This window comes from Nannobrachium achirus (assembly GCF_963921795.1).
Source record: "Nannobrachium achirus genome assembly, chromosome: 17".
Taxonomy (NCBI): Eukaryota; Metazoa; Chordata; class Actinopteri; order Myctophiformes; family Myctophidae; genus Nannobrachium; species Nannobrachium achirus.
In genome coordinates, this window is record NC_137824.1 from 37,466,475 (window position 1) to 37,487,506 (window position 21,032).

A 21,032-nucleotide genomic window follows, 5' to 3' on the forward strand; every position below is an offset into this window, starting at 1 on the left:
TTTCCTTAATTGTAGGATAAATAGAGCACTGACGCTACAGCAGCTCTATCAGAGCTAACAAACATCCCGGTGTAACCTCACAGTTTTCACACTGCATGGTAGTAAAGCATCATACCGTATATGAGCCAACTACATTCTTCTTCTTTTTCTCCTTCTAGTAACCATACAGTGTTCTCAATTTCCCCCCGTGGCTCTGCGGGCCTCCTACACAAGCACTCATACCGGACCAACACAAGGTCTGGCCTTGGCCCACAAAACCTCCCGAAGGCAGCCTAATAGATGGTATCTGGGGCTTCTGTTTACATCCCTCAACCCACTAGTTTACTTGACATCTGTGGTTACACGGACACCCATGGCCGTCCCTCCTGACCCCCCCATCGGCATCCAGCAGTATTTGCCCTATCCTCCCTCCCACTGACAACCAGCTGATTTAGAGTGCAACTGCCGCAGATAGTGATTTATGCCTCCTCTGATGATAGGTGCGCACATATTGTTTCGTCGATACGACGAAGACGACTCAAGGTCGCCGTGCGGTTAGTATGCAGTCACCGCCGTCCTCCCTCCTCCGCAAGCCCATGTTCGTTATATATCTCACTGTGAGCCAGCAGGGACATCAAACCGGAATAGAATCATCTGAGTTTGAAGGATAGCACAGTGTGTCCTCCTTCATTAGCGGGGGGTAAATCGAAACTGCTGATTGAGACAAATACAACTGTTGCTGCAGAAGGAGCGCTTGGGTAAGGGCCTTATGACAAAATGGTCTGCTGCCCGGCACCATTTTGATATAAAAACATAATCCACTTATAAAGTTCCTTGTTAAGTCATAGCCTTCCTGATTTGAACTGGCAAAGCCTCTGGATGCTTCCACCCACCTTCAGCCATTATATTTCACAGCTACAGCGTATATAATTTAGTAATCCACCTTTGGGCCGTGTACTGCAATGAACTCACCAGTGACTGCCAGCAGTAATGAACTGCGCTGCAGGTGCGAACATAGCCAGAAACCCTACAAATACTGATGATAAACACAGCTGTATCTGAGGGGATAGGTCTCGGGAGTATTGCTTCATATAAATGGATACTTTTGCACTTAACAGGATTATTCTCCATAACAAGAAAGTGGATCATATCACTCCAGTTCTGAGATTGTTACCCTGGCTCCCTATCTGTCATATAATTGATTTCAAACCTTACAGTTGGTTAATAAGCACAGCATGGATTAGGGGGGGAATACCTTTCTGATCGTGTGCTTCCAGACCTCTCTGGTTGTCAGGGCAGTTTTATATCAAAAATGTTTTTAGTGCAAAGCACTTCAAATTGTCTTGTTGAAATGTGCTATACAAATTGACCCAAATTGAACACCCCTTGATTTCAAAACTCGGGACGCATTAGATTCTCTTTTCCTGGAAATGTGAATGGCCTTAAATGCTTGCCCAAAGTCATTATTGCAAATGAGAACTGGATATGGTAAATGGTGCATTTATATAGCGCTTTATTCCAAGGCGCTTTACATATGGTAGAATGTGCATTACATTCACACATGCATTCATACAGCAATGGCAGAGGAAACCATGCAAGGCACCGACCTTCTCATCAGGAGCAATTAGGGGTTCAGTGTCTTGTTCAAGGACATTTCGACAGTAACTCTGGAGGAGCCCAGGATCGACCTGGGAACCTTGCGGTTCTCTATACGGCTACTCTAACGACCACTTAACCCCTGAGCCACTGCCGCTCCGGATAACAATGAACTTACCAGGTTAATTCAAGTCTACACATAAATTATTTTCCTATATGTCTTTTAAATATCAGATATGCTACAACTGTAACTGTGACTGAAGATGGTCACATGTCTTTTTTGTACATGTGACCATCTTGGCCAAATTGTCAAATATTAGAGGCAGAGATTGTGAAAATAGACGATCTACATGCTTGTGAGCATGTAGATCTGCCATTTTCACAATAGAACCGTGTTATACAAAATGTAATGCCTCAACTCTTAGTGTTCGTAGGGTGGGGGGGGATCCCCAGTTAAAATATGATTATTTTGGGGGTCTGCCTGAAAAGGTTGAGAACCACTGACTTAGCAGTAATTGTTTAGGTCTTTTCCAGGTCTTAAAGTGTCTTATATGTCCGTGGTGACCATGGGCAGCATGCACTTACCTGCTCTCCAGGGCCACATTGCTGCCCAGCACCCAGCTGTCCTGCAGCTGAACGCATTCCGCGGTGCTCTGCAGCTCGGCCGCCAGGCCGGCCGTGGGCGGAGGGCTCGGGCTCCTCTGATTGGCCAGCGAGCTGCGGCTCAGGGACGTGACGGACGGGTGTTGTTTGTGGTGCGGGGGCGGAGCCGGGGGGAGAGGAGGCGGAACTTGCTGGTTGGACAGGTGGTCCCCTGGGAAGAGAGGAGAGTCGGATTTGAGTGGGTCTAAAAAATCACTGGTTCCCCAAACACTGACTCATTTGTGGGTCGCGGACCAATTTTTATGGGTCACAAGTAAATAAATATCCCTTTATATGTTTTTTGGTTTCCTATATATTTTATTTTTAATTGTTATTATTTCAAAAAGAATATGTAAAATAAAAGCAAAACATTTCATACATACATTTTTGTTCAATTAAAATCAAAGAAATTCCATGAATTAGAAAACTAATGTTTAAAGAAGTAGTGAAATAGCCGGCGCGAAGCGACGCGCTGTGAGCTTGTAGATCTGCTGTTTTCACTAGTTTGGGTTCCGTGGCAAAATGTCTAATTTCTCTTTTGGGTCACGGGCTAAAAAGATTGGGAACCACTAGTCTAAATGACAAGAGCACGAGGACCGCAGTATTCTGTTTTGCTGATTGAATTAAGCTCGTGGCAAATGCGCTGTCAAGACACTGTCATTACTTAACGACAGATGGAGGACGGCGCACACAACTGCTGCGTGCGCGAGAGACACCAAACGATGTCCACTAACAGACCACTAAAAGCTAATACAGCCGAGAGGAGACATCAAATGAGCTGCAACCACTGCAACAAAATAAATTTAAAAAAAAGAGAAGAGAAGGCAAATAGGATTTATTTTTTCACAGCGATAATTGTCGCCCCCAAACGCCACACACATGGCCGACAGTTGGGTTCCCTCAAACAGAAGGTCAGCGAGAGGCAGCTGTTCTTTTATGGGCGCTTAACGGGTTGGTTTCGCGTTTGATTACAGCCAGAGAAGACTCTCAGATAACTAATGACCAGAACATCCATTAGAGCTCACAGAGAACAGGTTTTCCAATTTCACTGAGTGCTGCTTAATTGGCCTCAGGAATGGCGAGCAGTGATTATCTATCCATCTCCCCTTTTTAAAAGGTAAACGTAATAAGGCAATAATTCCTAAAAACCCTGGAAAACTGTGAATTTATTCGATTTTGTTTAGTTATTTGCGAAGCAGCTTTAAACAACTTTCCAAAGCACTTGATGCAAATAAGAGGAGAAAAAATGTATCTCCTCTCAAAGGCCTGAACTTGATGCTTTGTTTTACATTTTTATGGGTTCAAAAGGAGTTAAAGCCACACAGAGCTGAGCTCCTATTCGTGGGTTTCATTTGTAGTCCTAAATGGCCATGTTGAGGACCAATACAGATGTTTCAATGTGTCTGATTGGCATAGAACTAATGTTCTACGCCAATCAGAACACCTGTGTTGGTCCTCAACATGGCCGGTGTAGGACTACAAATGCAACCCATGAATACCATAAGGTGCATCGTGTAGGAGTTGAACTGAGCTTGTCAGAATGCTGGGAGTTTGGGCCGTGACGTGGGCTATAAACGCCAAATAAACCTCCCCTAAGACGAATGTCTTAGGGGAGGTTCAATTCAGAATAGGAAGCGAGGCTGTGCCCTCTCTTCTGACAAGTAAAACAGCACAATCATTGTCTTTAAATTACTCTGGGAATTGCTTTTAACAGAACTCTTAGCATCAGTGCAAGTCATGTCCTTGTCCATAAACATTTGGTGTTCGCTGTAAAAGCCAGCTGTTCACTGCAGACCAGATGCTACAGTATTCAATCACAAACACAGGAATGCCCTTTCAATAATCAACTATATCGTCACTGTCGGGCAGAAACCTTGTATGTCCAAGTTTCAAATGTGTATGTTTTTTTGGTCAAGTAAAGCCCTGCTTAATCATACAAGACTGTCGCACAAAACAAGTGAAAATAGCAGATCTACTTTTTTTTTTTTTTATGTCCTGCAAATGCAGGTTTCTTTCCCTGGTTTGTCTTTCAATTTTTTATTGACAATGGAGCGTATATTTGCAGAAGCTCGCAAATGGCAAGAAACTACCAACTCAGAGAAGGTCATAAAAAATTCAAAAATAACGGATCTAAAAGCTCAATGTTCTGCCAATCCCATGAAAATCTACTGTCTTGCCAATGACAGGATGTGTGAAGTTTTGAAATGGCACATCTGTACAAGGTTCAACAACTATATATTCTTCTTCTTTTTTCTCACTCTCTTTGCTAGCAAGAGAGATGCATCAAACATCTCTGTCTTTATTATTCATATTCTCTAGAAACTTTGGCCTTAAGTGGTGATCTGGCCGACAAACCGGGGTCAACGTCAGAGTGTGAGCTGTCCAGCTCGGCCAGCGTGGGCGCTTTGAGCAGCCTCTTCTGTTGGGTCAACTCAGCACAGCAGCTTAGCTCCACTGACTCACGTCAACTAGGGCTGCGGCGCATTGGCCATGGGAGAGCAGATAAATATCAAATAAAATAATAAAATCATCTAGACAACAGTGCAACATCTTAGAAATATTTAGAACAGTGTAACTATGTCGCTATGTGTCTACTGCAGGGGTAGGCAACCTTAGGCACAGGTGCCAACATTGGCACAGTGTTGGGTGATCGCTGGCACACTGGCACAAGAGAGAGGTTTTACTTCTAAAGTTAAATATTCTGTTAAATATTTAGTCATTAAGTCCCCTCACATCTACGTATGTACAAATTAGATCCTGCAGATTCTACATTCATTCAAACTCTGAACTCTGACTGGGGAGGGAGTGATGTGAAAGAAAATATTTCAAAAGAAGAAAAAAATAAAGGTTATGTATAGCCTATGGACAATCAAAATCAGTTGGAAATATTTCATTTTGATGTGGTGTCATAATTAAAGTTAATGTTGATGATGTTGACTATCAAATTTTTTTGAAAACGCACTCACTTCAAATATTATTCTTTCTTGTTTATTCAAGGGTGTACCCCCAATAAACAAGAAAGAATAATCTTCGAAGTGAGTGCTGGTTTCCTTTTTCAAAAAGGTTTGTTGTTGCTTGAACCGTGCACCCGAGATACAGTATTCTTGAATCACACGTTGATGAGTGCTCCTTTTCCTCTTTCTTAAAGTTACACTGACTATCAAGCAAATTAAAACATGGCACTTCATCTAAAAAGGTTTCTGATCTCTAGTCTACTGTATACTGTACCTCCATCCATCCATGTGCATATCCCCATATCTGCTGTATTAATCCCCCCAAAACAATAGTGATGTTCGGCCAGCACGCCCAGCAGTACTGGGACAAAAGACCAAAAACCTCCCTAACTACTGTACCAACAACCCACAGCCGAAATCATCACAGGCAGAGAAAGTGTGGGTGCGTGCACGCGTATTTGTGGAGAAGACAGTAGACAGGCTGATCGGAAAAAAAACAAGAAAAAAAAAACAGAATTGTCCTAAGAGAACTCTGAGGTGAAGAAACGTTTGACCCGAGTATAGAAAAAAACACAAAGACTGTGACTATTAAGCAATAATGGACACAACACGTTGTGTATTCAGTCTCCAGGGCTGCTGCCTTGTGCTCGTTCTTTCTTATAACAGAAAGTTCTAAGTATAGGCTAATGGGCCTATTGCTTTGGAGACGTAGGCTGTTGTCTGGCAGACGTGGATGTTTGAACATCATTTCTGGGTGATTCTTCTGCTCCACTAGCAGCCAAAACACCCGCTCTGATTCACTGTTTTATTTATTTCACTCCATCACTCAATGTGCTAACGGTGTTAAGGTCTTTGCACACTGCTGTGTTTATCGGCCGAAAATCAGAGTTAATTTCGGTAAAGTAAAAGAAGCAAGCTAGATGATTGTTTTGACTGAAATAATTGGAAATGTATGCACTGTGGGTCATTCCTAAAATAACTATGTACACAGTCTTGTATACCTTCATCTTTACTTGCTTTTTCAAATATTATTTTTTGAACAGAATCAAAGATTTTATGGTCATGATAGGCTGGTTCCAGGCTTAAAACTCTTAAAGGAGTAGTTCACCCCAAAATGACTTTTTTTCTATTGAGTACTCATGCCACAGAGACTTGAGTTCAATAATGCATTCCTAAGACAAAAATGAGACCCGAATGCATGGCCCTGGATGGGGACCCAAATGCATGGCACTGGATGGGGAAACCGTCAGGGTAAATTTACTTAAATTTTACATTTTGTCTTAGAAATGTGACAAAAACAAAAAACTGTATTGAACTCAATCTCCATGGCATGAGTAATCCATAGAAAAAAAGTCATTTTGGGGGTGAACTACTCCTTTAATATAAGGAGTGTGTGTGTGTGTGTGCGTGCATGCGTTTGTGTGTGCGCGTGTGTGTGTGTGCGTGCGCCTGTGCGTGCGGCCGTGCGCGTGTGTGCGTGCTGGGTTCAATACTCAATATGTAATGAATGGGTCATTAGGGATGAGAATTGATAAGATTATACTGATACGAATGCCATTAGTGATTCTTCTTATCCATCCAAATCTCTATCGATTCCCTCATTGATTCCTGATCAATTTTCAGTGTAGAAAAAGAGCTGTTTTATCATCTCTGAACACGGTAAAGAACCAGCAGAAAAAGGCATGCATGTCTGCCTAATAACATGTAAAAAGAGTTGTCATTGTCCTGGAATGATCATATCATATATATAATATATATAAGCACGGAGGCATTTTCTGAGTTAACAGTCCAGATTCTCTGATTGGTTCCAGTTCCCATCCCTACTAAAATGTGAGAAATGGTGGTTGTCAAGAAAATCTGTTGCAATACGTGACATGTAGGCTACTGTGCGCTCAGAAACAATAATGGAGCAACAGCCTCCTTTGTTGCAGGCTATTTAAATTGATCCAAGTGTTTGTTTGTCATGCCAAACCACATGTTACAGTTTTCCTAACAGCTGTGGTGGATTATGTTACATGACCTAATTTGTAATAGCTTCTGTTTTAGAGTTGCACGATTAACTTGACAAGTCTACTGTATACATAACTGTATTATACTGTATTACAGTATAATACAGTACTGTGATAGCACAGTAGTTTCTCTCTCTGTGTAGGTGACAGTCTGAAGACCGCACACTAAATCATGTGTTATGAGAACAGAAAATCAATCAAAGAAGCTAAATTTGAGATTAAGCAAATCCGACTTCATAATCCCATAATTGTCAATGAGAACATTTAAGCCTCATGCAGGATGAAACCGCAGCAGCAGCTGGGATAAATACAAATCAAATCTTTACCCGGTTAGAAAAGGTCTTCTTCTAAATTCAAGGGGAAAGAAAAATGTCTGATAATATTACTGTATGTAATACAATACTAAAAATACATTTTAGTATTTCTGTTACAAACTAACCCAGATTATGTATAACACACTCACACATACAATCATCTTCAATATATAAACACCTGTGTGAACTGAGCGGTGGAGGCCATATGTGTGAGCGCGTGCGTGTGTGTGAGTGTGTCTGGCCTGCTCAACAGCATGTGTGTGTGTGTGTGTGTGTGTGTGTGTGTGTTGTGAGCAGAGGTATTGCCATGATACGGACAGACATACCCACTCAGAGGAGCGGCTCCACCGCTCAAAAACCTAGTGCCTACAGGTATGGGTAGCCTAATTCATATCTGGATTATTAATATAGGCAAGTAGAATATTATCCATGACATCCTTATCCACCAAAGAAGAACAAACTACCGCCACAGCACAAATTCGGGGTGATGATCACACAGTAAGAGTACTTCATTGCTTTTGGTCATGAAAACGTGATTTTGTAAGTCAAATTAACTTCATATCATATGCCATCATTTCTAATTATTTCATGCACAACCGAGTGTGCACAGCAACTAACGAGAAGATGTTTTCATTTAAATTAACATCATCAGGGTTATAAACATAACATATACCTTACTGTTCTATTCAAAGTCCTGTCTGCCTATCTCCTAAAAAAGCATTCCTGTCCAGCTCAATAGAGCAAGGCACTAACATTACCAGGGTTCAATACTCTGTGAGCTCAATGGGTAGGAAAAGGCACTATGATGAGCATGGCTCATGATTAACATTATGTTATCATCTACTGTGTATGCATTTTATGCTAAAGAGGCATGGATACGTGCCATCTTTTGTGTATTGGCTGTTTGTAAATGACTAGACAGTGAGGCAGACACAGGGCTGCATGCAAATGGATGGTTTAATGCCCTGGTTGGACATTTTTATCAATTGCATGATCCGGTTTCATGACCTGTTTTAATGTCATGGAACCATGCTAAGCCTATATGGCAGGGCTTTGTTTGTTCAACATCAATCGGTTATGGTGATGCATTTTCTTATCAGCATTGGTTTGCCTCTGTATAGCCTAATCATGCCTTATTGCTCTGCAGCATGTGTGTGTCGGCTATTATAAAATTCTAATTAAACAGTCAGGATAGAGAATAGAGTTCAAATTCTATTAAATATTAATATTAGTAACTTTTAGATTCATTGATTGATTGTATACTTTAATAGTAAAAAACATAATAACAGCACGGAAGTACAGTAAAACATTTAGGCTAAAAGAATAACAGTTCGGGGACTAGTGTCCATTGTGGTCCTATATTTTCAATTCATCAACAGAGCATATAGTAGAATTATGTAGTAATACAAGCAACAAATGCAAAAAAAGACCCCTCATTTCAATGGGAATAAATATTTAACTGTGTGTATTGCATTGATTGGTAACTACAGCTTGTGCCCCTTATTGATTTTCAGGTTTCCACGTCAACTTCAGCTGTCACTGGGCATGAGAGAAAGAATCAGCACAGGACATGTATTCAGAGTCAGATCAGTTGATGAGTGATTTTGTGTGTGTGTGTGTGTGTGTGTGTGTGTGTGTGTGTGTGTGTGTGTGCGTGCGTGCGTGCGTGCGTGCGTGCGTGCGTGCGTGTGTGTGTGTGTGTGCATGCGTGCGTGATATTGTGCAGACCCAAATCGTGCGTGTGTGTGTGTGTGTGCATGCGTGCGTGATATTGTGCAGACCCAAATATACAGGGTGTCACTGTTGATGTACAACTGCCATCTGCTTGTTAGAACATCATGTGTTATCTATTCCTAGTGTTCATATCCTGTCTTGCCTACTTCTGCATTATGGCTTACACATTATCTTCTGGCCATGTAATGTGGCCTTTGCAAATATATAATAATATCTGTGTTTGCTTAACCCATACAGGGCCAGATTTCCAAAATATGAATATGAATGTGCGCTTATAACGCCAGGAAATAGCTATTTTGTATCCCCCCAGACCACCTTAACCAGACCACCTTAACGAATGCACGTTCAGCATACCATACCACCAGATGACCACTAGAGACCACCATACACCATACACTGACATGGTCCCATGTTAAGCCTGTTTAAATCCACATAACAGGATGAGACGCTGACTTGGTCCTCATTGACTTAACATGGACGGGCCGCCGGTCACCATTTCAGCTCAATACTGTTCAATTCGTGCTTGATCGTCTCAAACCACCATTGGTATGGGCATCGGGACGTATATAGATGCCACACAGAAAGTTTCAGAATCAAAATCCGACCTAGTGAAGCTACGTGAGGGTCGGATGGTTGCATTGAGGCTAACGCTAGCAGAGGCCTGTTGTCAACAGGAAGCCCTGGTTTAAAGGTGACGTCATAATCGTATCCTTTTTTTTCACGGTTTACGTGTGGACATTAGCTGAGGTAAGCTAACCATTTCGCTCCGTCTATAAACACATATTAAAAGCTTAAACAATGCTTTTATATAAAAGTCGCTCCGAGTCGCTCGGCACCAAACGCCATAGTGAACTAGTCGCTCGTAAAGTCGCCCGGCGCTAACTGAGTTAATAAACTTCAGAGCATGTGAAATACTGCCTCTGTAGTTGCGTTTCCATAAAGCGTATTCGAAAATAGGAAGCAAATTATCAGAAATTCGCAAAAAGACAAGACGAATTTAGCCTGTTTCCATTAAACTGATGAAATGTGATTCTTGGGAGACCCTGGGTCCGTCTGACCGACCTGCTGTAAATTACTTCCCGCTGGCTTGCACACAGTGCATAGAGCTGGGATCTAGCTGATTTTATCAGACCAAATCCGAGATGTGAGCATTGGATGTCTGACTGCTGTGACTCGCTGCACACACTCATCCTGCAAGTTTCTGCGTCTGGAAGGTGGCCTATCTGCAAGCTCACAACGCGTTGCGGATGCGAGCTGCTGTGAGCTTGTAGATCGGACACTTTCGGCATGCAACCCGGTGTGATGACGAAGGGTTAGTCAGGATTTACTTGGGTGAGGTGATGTGACGGACGAGGCCCGCTTGCACAGTGCACTGTGCACACAACAGCGCCATAAAATAAACATCCAGTGCAAGGTACAGTAGTTGGGAACAAGTTGGTACCGGTAGCTCCCTTCAGCTCCCTTCAGCCAAATCGATATCATGCAAGTTCAATGCATTTTAATTCAAAACTTATTCGCTTAGTGTTTCCATTGCACTAATGTGTATTACGTTTTTTTTTCGATAATCCACCGATAATTCACCTCCTCCAAAATCCACCTCCTCCAAGCGCATAAATGGTTTTTTGCGGATAATTAAAGTTTATTCAAATTTTGAAGTGTTTCCATTAAAAGATTTATGCGCAAAAGCCTTAATGCGCAAAAAAAACGGCTTTATGGAAACGCAACTTGTGTCATCTTGTTCACCAAGCTCATGCTTGCTTGCAGGAGGGTAATTAATTCAATGACCAGTGATCCCCGCTGACTAGAGGAGAACAGAGGATTGTAAATTACAACAGAGATCTGGAGAGGGAACCCATCACAAACTCTCTTCTGGGTTTTAGGACTACAGATTTGAGCACTCTGCAGGGTGCAATGGAGAGTAGATGTCAATGGTCTCTATGCTCACTGAGGAGCGATGGGCCCAAGTAAGTAAAAGTGTATCTTTCAGCAAATACATGTGTTAAACAATGAGCCTTGAAGATGGCTTGGCAGTGTCTTCCATCAGGACACAAGGGGAATTAGGCTGGACTTTAAAGAGCCCGGCTTGGTGGAGGGAAAGGCAGATGAAACAGCTGTGTGGTTTATGGGGCTCAGCTTTGAAATTAGATCAAGACGGATGCCTCCCTTTCATAATTTCTCAATGTCAACTTGTCATCATCTCCATCAGCTACATACTTTAAAGGCCCCTTTTGATTAATACATGCCGCAGCTCAAAACGACAGGCTCATTCTCCTACTTAATGGCGCCAGCGATATCTATCAAATGACACTTTATGGAGCACTGCATGGTGTTCTTTACAGAAAGGCATCCTGGAGCGGAGTGGATCTCCAGTTTGGCTGGCTTTTAATTCTCTGCTTTCAGAGGTTTGTGGTCTGTGAACACAGAAACCATCCATGGTCTTTAACAGTGATTGCTGGTGATATCAGCAATAGGCTGTGCAATTGCCCCAAGGATGCATCAAAGAATGATATACACAGCACCATGTTTGATCTGATCTGCTAGAAGTGATATGCAAAATGGGTTGGCATTTCCATTTACAAAGTATCAAAAAGAGATCAAATACAAATATTTGGTTGACCATTAAACGCTGCAGAAGGCTATCTATCTATGAACAGTGGGGTTGCAGAGTTTCACATTTCACCACACTCCTTCTTGATTGTTTAATAGCTTTCTGTGATGTCCGTTCTTTGAAAATATCTCTTTTTGATTAAACCACAAAGCTTTGAACACACTGCTGTACAATTTTCCAACACAGAGTCAAGTCAAAATTTAAAAGCACAATTAAGATTTGCTCAGTTACTCAAATATCACAAACATCAATAAAGATGCTTCCAGGGAAAATAAAACGCACTGTTAATAACAGTGCTTCATGCTTTGTTTAATATGGACTGAATAATGGACTGAGTAATTGGAGCATATGAATATAACATTTGCATCTGTCCAATCAGTAAACCCATTCTCATCAACGTTCCAGTGCAGTCCAGAGTCCATTTGAAGGTTTGTCTTGGTTTTCAGAAAGATACGGTATGAAGTATTATAAACCCACACAGTCTTCCTCCTCATAGTTTAAGTAAAGCATCCCCCAGCTCAATAGCCAAACCTCTCTTGTGAGAGGTGACAACAATACGGCATTAAAGTATGTATCGTGCAAGCATGTTGCAATGCCTATTATTTGTTACTTATTCTAATTAAACTCATTCCAGACCAGTATTCAAGCACTTTATTGAAACTTCTAAGTTCTAAGTATTGTCTTGACTGTAACCACTTAAAACCATAGTTGGCCGGTGTCCCCCATGGCTATACTAGAAACCGTTTTCACTCTAGATTAAATATTGGCTAATAAATCTACAGTAAATAGCTGATCTGCGAGCTCGCAAAACATCCCGTTGTGGAACAGCTGCTGCTTTTGCCCCAAACTGCCAGTCTGTTGTAGTCTGCTGGCATTAGTTGGCAAACTTGTCATTTAAAAGTCGGGTGATGCATTCAGACGGCTGGCAGACGCTGGTTTGACATTGTTGCCAGGTCTGCTCATTATAAGGGACTTTGGTCTTGATTTCCTGTAAAGTATCTAGTTGTGGGTTGCTTTTGTTGGGGCTTGTTTCTGAAGTGTAGCTGCGTATTTGGCCTTGCTTTCACATTCTTTTTGAAAATAGCTAATGTAATGGTCACGTGGTGAAACTTTTGGGCTTGTTTTCTTAGACCTGGTCCCTTGTTTCACTCACAGAATCTGGCAACGAAGATATTTCCTCTTGGTGCGATACGTTGCGGTGCAATGATTTCTCTCACCAAAGCACTATTACTAGCTTTGCTTTGGAGTCCATTAGTATAGGAATTGAGATTTGAGATTATATGGTATTTAGTTAAAATGTGCGACAGGAAAATGTCTCTGCTTTATTTAGGCATGCTTCTGGAAGTTCTGCACTGTAGCAGACTAGAGAGGTCCATGCCACGAAGGATTTACCACCGACGCAAAAAGATTGAGCAAGCTCAATTTCCATCAACGGGTTCCGTCAGCCCCATCGACGGCAAGCGTCTCTTGCCGACAAGCTCCCGATGGCAGGCTATTGGCAACAACGCTTTTTAGCGGCAAATCGTCTGAAAATCTGTGCGGTTAAAGGGATATTCCACTTTCAAAAAAACTTTTAGGTCTAATCAGGCTTGTATGAACACCCTGAACAGTTTTTAATTTGCTTCATTCAGTATTTAGATATTTGATGTAAATGTTACCAGCTCCAACACGCCCAGGCCCTCTCCACATACACACCCATTGTAACTTCAAACTCCATTTTAACCATGATAGATTCATTAAAAACACACATTATTTTTTCTGGTGACTCATAATACCCTCCTAATACGTGAGCAGACCGTGTTTTTTCAATAACCTTTTTCTTTTATTTTTAATAATTCTTTGGGAAAATGGAAAACATTAAATACAATAATATTTTATTGAAAATAAATGAAAAAAGTTATTGAAAAAACACGGTCTGCTCACGTATTAGGAGGGTATTATGAGTCACCAGAAAAACAACGGGTGTTTTTAATGAATCTATCATGGTTAAAATGGAGTTTGAAGTTACAATGGGTGTGTATGTGGAGAGGGCCTGGGCGTGTTGGAGCTGGTAACATTTACATCAAATATCTAAATATTGAATGAAGCAAATTAAAAACTGTTCAGGGTGTTCATACAAGCCTGATTAGACCATACAATGACCAAAAGTTTTTTGAAAGTGTAATATCCCTTTAAAAGGTGACTTAAGAAAGAACAAAAGGGGGGTGGGGGAGATTGTGATCTGCTATAAACTGCGATCAGCTCTCGGTTGTACATGAAAACTGTGGACTGACTGACAGACCGACCAGTGGAGTGGCTTATACTAGCTGCAGGGTCGCAGCTAACAACACATTCAAGTGCATTCAAAGACCCAGCAGCACCTGATTAAACCCAGTTATTAGAATCTTACAGTCACCTTCACAGAGTTCTGTAGGGCTTGTCAGAGGCAGTACAGTGTGGAAGTACTTGTCAGTGGAGCAGGTGACAGGCGAGACCAGTGGGGGCATGCTGGGGCCCTGCTGGGATTCAGCTCCATTAAGAGCAGCCTAACCTCACCTTAGGTGAGTTTTTTGAGAATTGACTCTGTAATGACACAGAACGTTAGATCTTTTAACTATGGGACCACAGGGTTTACAAAAGAAAGAGATGGCTCTGTTCCTTAATTTTCTGCAACAGTACCTTTTACACCTCTCTCTCTCTCTCTCTCTCTCTATCTCTCCTCTCTCTCTCTCTCTAGGCTTTCTATCTGATCATATACCAACTTTTGAATTTAAAATCACTTTTCAGGGGAAGCAGAGGGTGACCAATATTTCAGGTGGTTACATAAGCATTGCATTAGTAGAAGTAGGGAGTGACGCCCTATTTACGTGTACACAAAGTACTTCCATACGAGCATATTTCAAGACCGCAGATAATTGAAAATGGATATGTTATAGCACAGCTTACAATCTATTAGTCCACCGGAGAAGCAGTGCAATCACAAGCAGCTTCCCCTCTATTAATTGTCGGTCTCCTTGAGTGTGTGTGTGTGTGTGTGTGTGTGTGTGTGTGTGTGTGTGTGTGTGTGTGTGTGTGTGTGTGTGTGTGTGTGTGTCTCCCACCCAAACAAACATGCAGATGGTAGATCATCACTTCGTTGATGAGAGCTGTGCTACTTGTGTTGACAGCTCTCAGATTACATAGCAATTACACTCCTTCACAATGGCTGCTTTGACAATTAGCCCGCTGACAAAACACTGTGTGTTCATTCATGTGCGGACAGATGTCTTTGCCTCGTTTGTCCAAAAACACGGGCGCGAAAACAAAGGTAAAAACACTACAGAGTACAGACATTCACCGTGTTCCGCTCAGTCATCAGGGGTGACACAATCAAGGTCTCCGACTCTCCGTACCTCAACATCTGCTATTTATTCCATGTGATTGTGGATCCCATTTAGCCAGTGACAATTACTGATTGTTAAAGGGTGGGCTACAAGGGGGACACTTGCATTTAAAATCACCACTATGTCTTGAATGGCTTGTGTCTGCTCAGTGGCGTCAGTTCAGCAAAAGCTAAGGTATGGCAACATGACTAGTGTCTTGCGCGCGCGCCAGTCATGTTGCCATACCTTAGCAACATGATGATGATGATGATTACTATCAGTGGATAGTGTTATTTTAGGTACTGTAAATAACTGACTGCCACACTTGAAAGAATGTGCTGCTGCTGCTGCTAATTAACAATAATACATTGCACCTGTGCTGACCCACTGAACCGGGAATAAACAATTTTGTCAAAATAGGGGGGATACAAGTATACAACAGAATAATAAATGCAGATAGTCATAGAGACATTTGTGAATTTATTTTAAGAAGTACATTTTATTTGTTCCCCATGGAGCCAAAGCTATGGCAACTGCCATAGCTTGCCATACCCAATTGACGCCTCTGTGTCTGCTGTAACTACTGGCCGTTGTCATGGTGATTGGTGATAGAGGTGCATGACTTCTGGGGTAGGGGTCATGGTGGTTAATACTCTCCTTTGAAGATGTAGGGAGGTCACTGTTGATCACATTCTAACCCTTCAATCAAGGAACTCAATTGAAGCTGTGTTAAGGCTCCACACACAACAACGGCAGTAGCACGCAAGCTATTACATCACATCAGAAAATAAATCAATGTTTTTGAGAAGGAATAAAGATTGGAATGCGCAATTGGTAAAAAAAAATCATTCACGTAGGCCATATTTCCCATCAAAGAAATATGAAATGTATTCTGAGAAATAGTTCTATGCCCACGCTATAATTTCGGACACACTTCTCAATTCACTTGAGAAAATGGTTGCAGGGGAAAAAACATGAAGAAAAACAGGCCACTTGTGGTTGTAGTGCCGGTCCTTAGAAATGACTGCAGTAATTGCATTTCCCCTGCAAATCAGTGTGTTGTTATAGAGACCGGAAGAGTGGGCTTTTACTAAAAACCAGAGAATCAATTTCATCCTGATTAATTAGGGGACACTGACTATAGGAAGCACAAGTCAGTTCATAGACATGAAAGCAGAATATAGGAAATAAATATCACAGCTAGGTTTTTGAAGTTTTCTGCTTTATGAATAATCAGATCTACATAATCTCAAGTGTAATTTAGTTATTTTTCCATTTTATTTGGATCTGGCCAGGAACACAGCTTTATGAGAAATGCAGAAGGCAGCAAGAAAACAATATACAACAGCTTACGTACATATATAGTAAGCTGAAATGCAGCCAACACAATAAAATCAGAGGTTAAAAGAGGGGTTCACAAACCTATATATGTAAATGATGTACAGTACAGCCTCCCCCCTCTCTCTCTTTCGTTCATATCCCCCTCCTTTCCAATTGGAGGCCCCAGCCACCACTTTGAAAACATGTGGGTAGAACAAATCAAGCGGCAGATTGAGAGGCCACGACTTTAACGATCTTAGCTTCCCTTTTCTTGTTTCAAATGGTTTGCAAGACAGATTTACTGATCCCAATCCAGCATTCACCCCCATCATTCTGTTTTACGGGGAGATGGCCGGAAATGAACTTAGTGCTCCAGAGCCTCTGATAACACGTGGCTAATGATTCATAAGCACATTTTAAACACATAACACATTATAAAGACATTATGACCACATCATGGGGGCATTATAGCAAGAATAGAAAATTGTATAATGTGCCATACCAATTGAATATTCTATTATTCTCTTAGGTAAATTGAAAAGTGAATAATCTCAGGTTCCGCAGAACAGAATCTTGGCTACGTGCTTTTAAAAGATTATGGAATATTAAACTGATAATACCTAATTTGTACAGTTACAATGCCTCACATTTCAATTAAAGTGAAAGGAAACATTATCGCCCATATCAAGTCCAGATGCCTGTGGTACACCCTCTGCATTTGACCCATCCTAACTATTAGGAGCAGTGGGCAGCCACTGTGCAGTGCCCGGGGACAAGCTGCAGCTCTAAAACATGATTTATGCTTTGTCTCAATGCTGTTGCTCGTCGTAAATCACAAATGAAAAACGCAGTACAAATCAGTTCTTTTTTTCAGCGAGCGACACCGCTATAAGTATAAATTAGGCTTACGGCCAGAGTATGTCCCTAAAACCACGCAGAAGGAAACCGAAGCACAACAGAGGAAACCCACATTCACTCATTCGCTGTTTTAAAGGCAGTGGATGGCAGCGGATGGCAACGTCGGACGGTTCGATTCACTTTGGTCTGGTTAGGTGTTAGGTGTCAGGTGCAGCACAGCATCAGTGGGTCACTAGGGCTTTTAGATTCAAATTAGTTTAATGCCTCCCAATGCACTTCAAGTTCAAGGGAGCACAGAGGTGTTAGCGCGTGTTCTCAGACAGAGTGTACATCACTAAGGGCCCTCGCTGATGCAACAACGTTCTTTGATCAGAGCCCTCGCCGGGCCAGGTCAATGAATGGAAGGATAGTTGGATACCACTCTGTTGCATTCCCCTTGCTCCACAGAGCAGCACAGAGTGAGACTAGCAATGGTAAGAATCGCTGGTGTGCTGCACAATGACTGGCTCACCTACTAGTGGTGGGCAGCGTTGATATCCTCCATGGACGCACGCTACACTTTATGCCCCGAAGCTTACAAACATGTACGGAACACATTCGCACACCCACACACCTTAAGGTCACTCTAAAAAGCCCTGGAGCACCACTCGTGTTTTTGAAATGTTCCACCAGCACAGCCCTCCACCACCGTCTCTTCCCTCGGCCAACAGACTTCCTGCGTTTCCTCCCAGGCACCGTGCATGCTCAATCAGCAATGTGATCTGGCCCACGGCGCCGTGCACAGGCCACTGCGGGATCCCAGAAGGCACAGCGTGCACATGGGAACAGAGTCAACACAATGTGTTACAGTTGATTTGCTAAGCAAGCTGTCTTGGCGGCTTCCAACCACCAAAGCAATATATTATTCATCTTTTACATTTACAGTATGTGTTTATGTTTTAAATGGCCACTATAGCTTAAATATGACCTTATGTGGTTGAATAAAATAAAGTTCCATTTATGTGCACATTTTATATTCATTTCTTTGCTTGTGCAAGATATGAATTTAAAGTTATTTTTCATATTTTGCAATTACAATACTGTACATGTTTTTGTTTGTTAAAGCTGCACTCTTCTACGGGTACATTTGGTTCCATTTGTACACTCTCAGAGTTAAATTAACATTGATTTTACAATATAGATTGGAGTCCCAGAGATAGAAATGCCATAAACTGGGGGTCCTTGACATAAATGGTTGAAAATCACTGCTAGAGCTGTCAAAATCTTCTCTCATATGAGGGTCCCTGACTTATCTTTTCAAATGGGGGTCCACAGGCTAATAAGTGTCAATTTGGTGGTCCTCGACAAGAGAAAGTTTGAGAACCACTGGTCTAAATGTCTAAATAGAAGAGCAGGGAGACAAAATACAACCACATCAATTGTATAAATTATGCAAGGGATTATTGACAGCGGTCATTGTTGTTGAGAAATAAATCAGGATGACAGGATGATTAGATCCCAACGCGAAGCGGAGGAGTCTTTATCGCTTCAAATGTTTTCAAAAACATTCTTGAGAGCCATGTTTAGCTGTAAATGACATTGTGCGTTTCTTCACATGGCTGCCATGTTGGATACAGCATCAAATCAAGCAGCACAGATTGATATGAGCAGGTGCTCAGAGCCTTTGATTAGACAGCAGTCTGTTATTGAGCTCAGTGGTCATTATTCTCAAATAACACACAGCTAAATTCAGTGATTGACCAATTGGATCAAGCATCCAACAACCAAGCCGTGTAATAAATTGTATTAACATACTCTACCATACAGGTTGGACAAAATACAATTTCATTCATTAAAAAAGTTACATAATCCCGCTTTAAAAGTTGAATGTTCTCAAACCGAAACTTTGGTCAAATCTAAGATTTGAAATGTATTTCATAATTTTGCACTACAACTGCTACAGTAGCTGGGCAGCTTCCAACCTCCAAAGTGATATAGCTCAACTTCACCCATCTTCACGTAAGTCAGGCCACATGGATCTCACATTTCTCTCTTCAAAACCATTTCAGCTGAGTTTACTCAAAATATGTCAGGCAGATGTGAGAGCAAAATATAGCTATCTTTAGACAATCCATCAAACATGCACGCTTTTGTTTTTATTGTTGTTTTATTAATGTAAAAACAAAATCAGAGAAGAGACTGGCCCCCTCAGAAAACTACCATCACAATTCATTAGCAGACACTCAGCCGACCCTAACCCTGAAACATGATTTCAAAGACAGACTCTCACACAGGCTGATGTTGTGTTGCTCAACAATAAAAGTCATCACAGCCTTCAGATGAACTGTCCTTCAAAATGTCTCTTAGCCGCTTTCCCTGACAGCAGCCGACAGGACCTGCCTATGTTCCAGTCCTCATTCACCTCAGGAATATCAGCCTAAAGCCTCATCTGTCATGTATCGGCGGTAGCCTAACATTTCACTTTGTTTGGCAGACATTGATTTTTTTACCTCCAAGGTTTTGTCAAGGAGGCATCCCGCCTGATTCGCCTGACTGTCCTCCTTCCAAACATAAAGGGTGAAAATGATTATCTCAGAAATGACTTGCGTTTTAAACTCTGAAGGCTAAGCTTGATCTGACTAATTCTTTCTTCGGTATGGGAGAGTACATAAGAAGTCATGTGTGGGTGGTAAGCCTTGGCCTAACAACAGTGTCTCTATTCAATTTCAGGAATACTGTACAGTAGCAGCGATCAGGAACGTCCCCAACTATGCCTCTGTTTGGGAACTGTTCTCCAAAACTACTGCAGGGCAGGCAAACATTGTAACTAGAGATGCATGCCTCCATCTATGGATAAAAAACGCACATACCATTATTGCCCTTTATTATGGTGAAAATGTCCTTTCACCATCTTTAAAGCCATTTAGACAGAGAACGCGAATCTGTGTCATGTTAGATTTTTAACCACTTTAACCATTATTGTATGCTTTAGCTATTGAAAAATAGCAGATATACAAGCTCACAGCGTGGCACAGAGTGCCGTGCTGCAAGCTTGTAGATCTGCTTTTGTTTTATTGTGAACATTTGTGCAAGTCTTTGATAACCACACATTATTGTTGCAATAATATACAACTAAACAAAAAAAATTGTGAATTCCATTATTCATTTATTCTTATGTATAGTACGTTGCAGTAATTTACCAATACATATGCAAATTCGAACCACATTCAACCTGATGTCCCTATTTTCGCCACGCGTTGTGAGCTAATTACTTGGAATAAGGTTACCGGTATCTGAATTTACAATATGTTACTCTGTACGCAATCATCAAATCACTACAGAAGGGCCATGAATCTTCATATAGATACAATGGGCCACAATGGAACCAAAACCCCTTGGGCTTTTTGTGTTTTCCTTTTAGCATAACCTTTGAGATAACGACCCTGCTAATTAAGAATTCATTCCATCAATCGATCAATCAATCAATCAGTTAGATTCAACTTCATCAGATCTGTAACTCAACACATAACTAACATATGGTGGTCAAAGGTCAAGTATTCTGAGGTTATCACTTATCAGGCAGTGAGCAGCACAGCTCAAGGTTGCCCTTTTAATTGTTTCCTGACCATATCTGCAAGTTTCTTATTTAGTGCCAATTAAATATATAGATGTTTCTGTAATTTAAAACTGTTAGATGC

General features: G+C 41.5%; 1 protein-coding gene across 1 annotated transcript in view; it reads right to left on the bottom strand.

Annotated features, from left to right (window-relative positions):
- LOC308301539 (teneurin-3) overlaps window positions 1-21,032 on the bottom strand; it is a gene marked incomplete at its 3' end in the record, with an annotated part of 266,579 nt that overhangs the window by 171,017 nt on the left and 74,530 nt on the right. Inside the window, exon 3 of the mRNA XM_080745556.1 lies at window positions 2,161-2,389. Within this exon, the coding sequence (XP_080601682.1) occupies window positions 2,161-2,389 (229 nt within the window). The remainder of the gene's footprint in view (window positions 1-2,160; window positions 2,390-21,032) is intronic.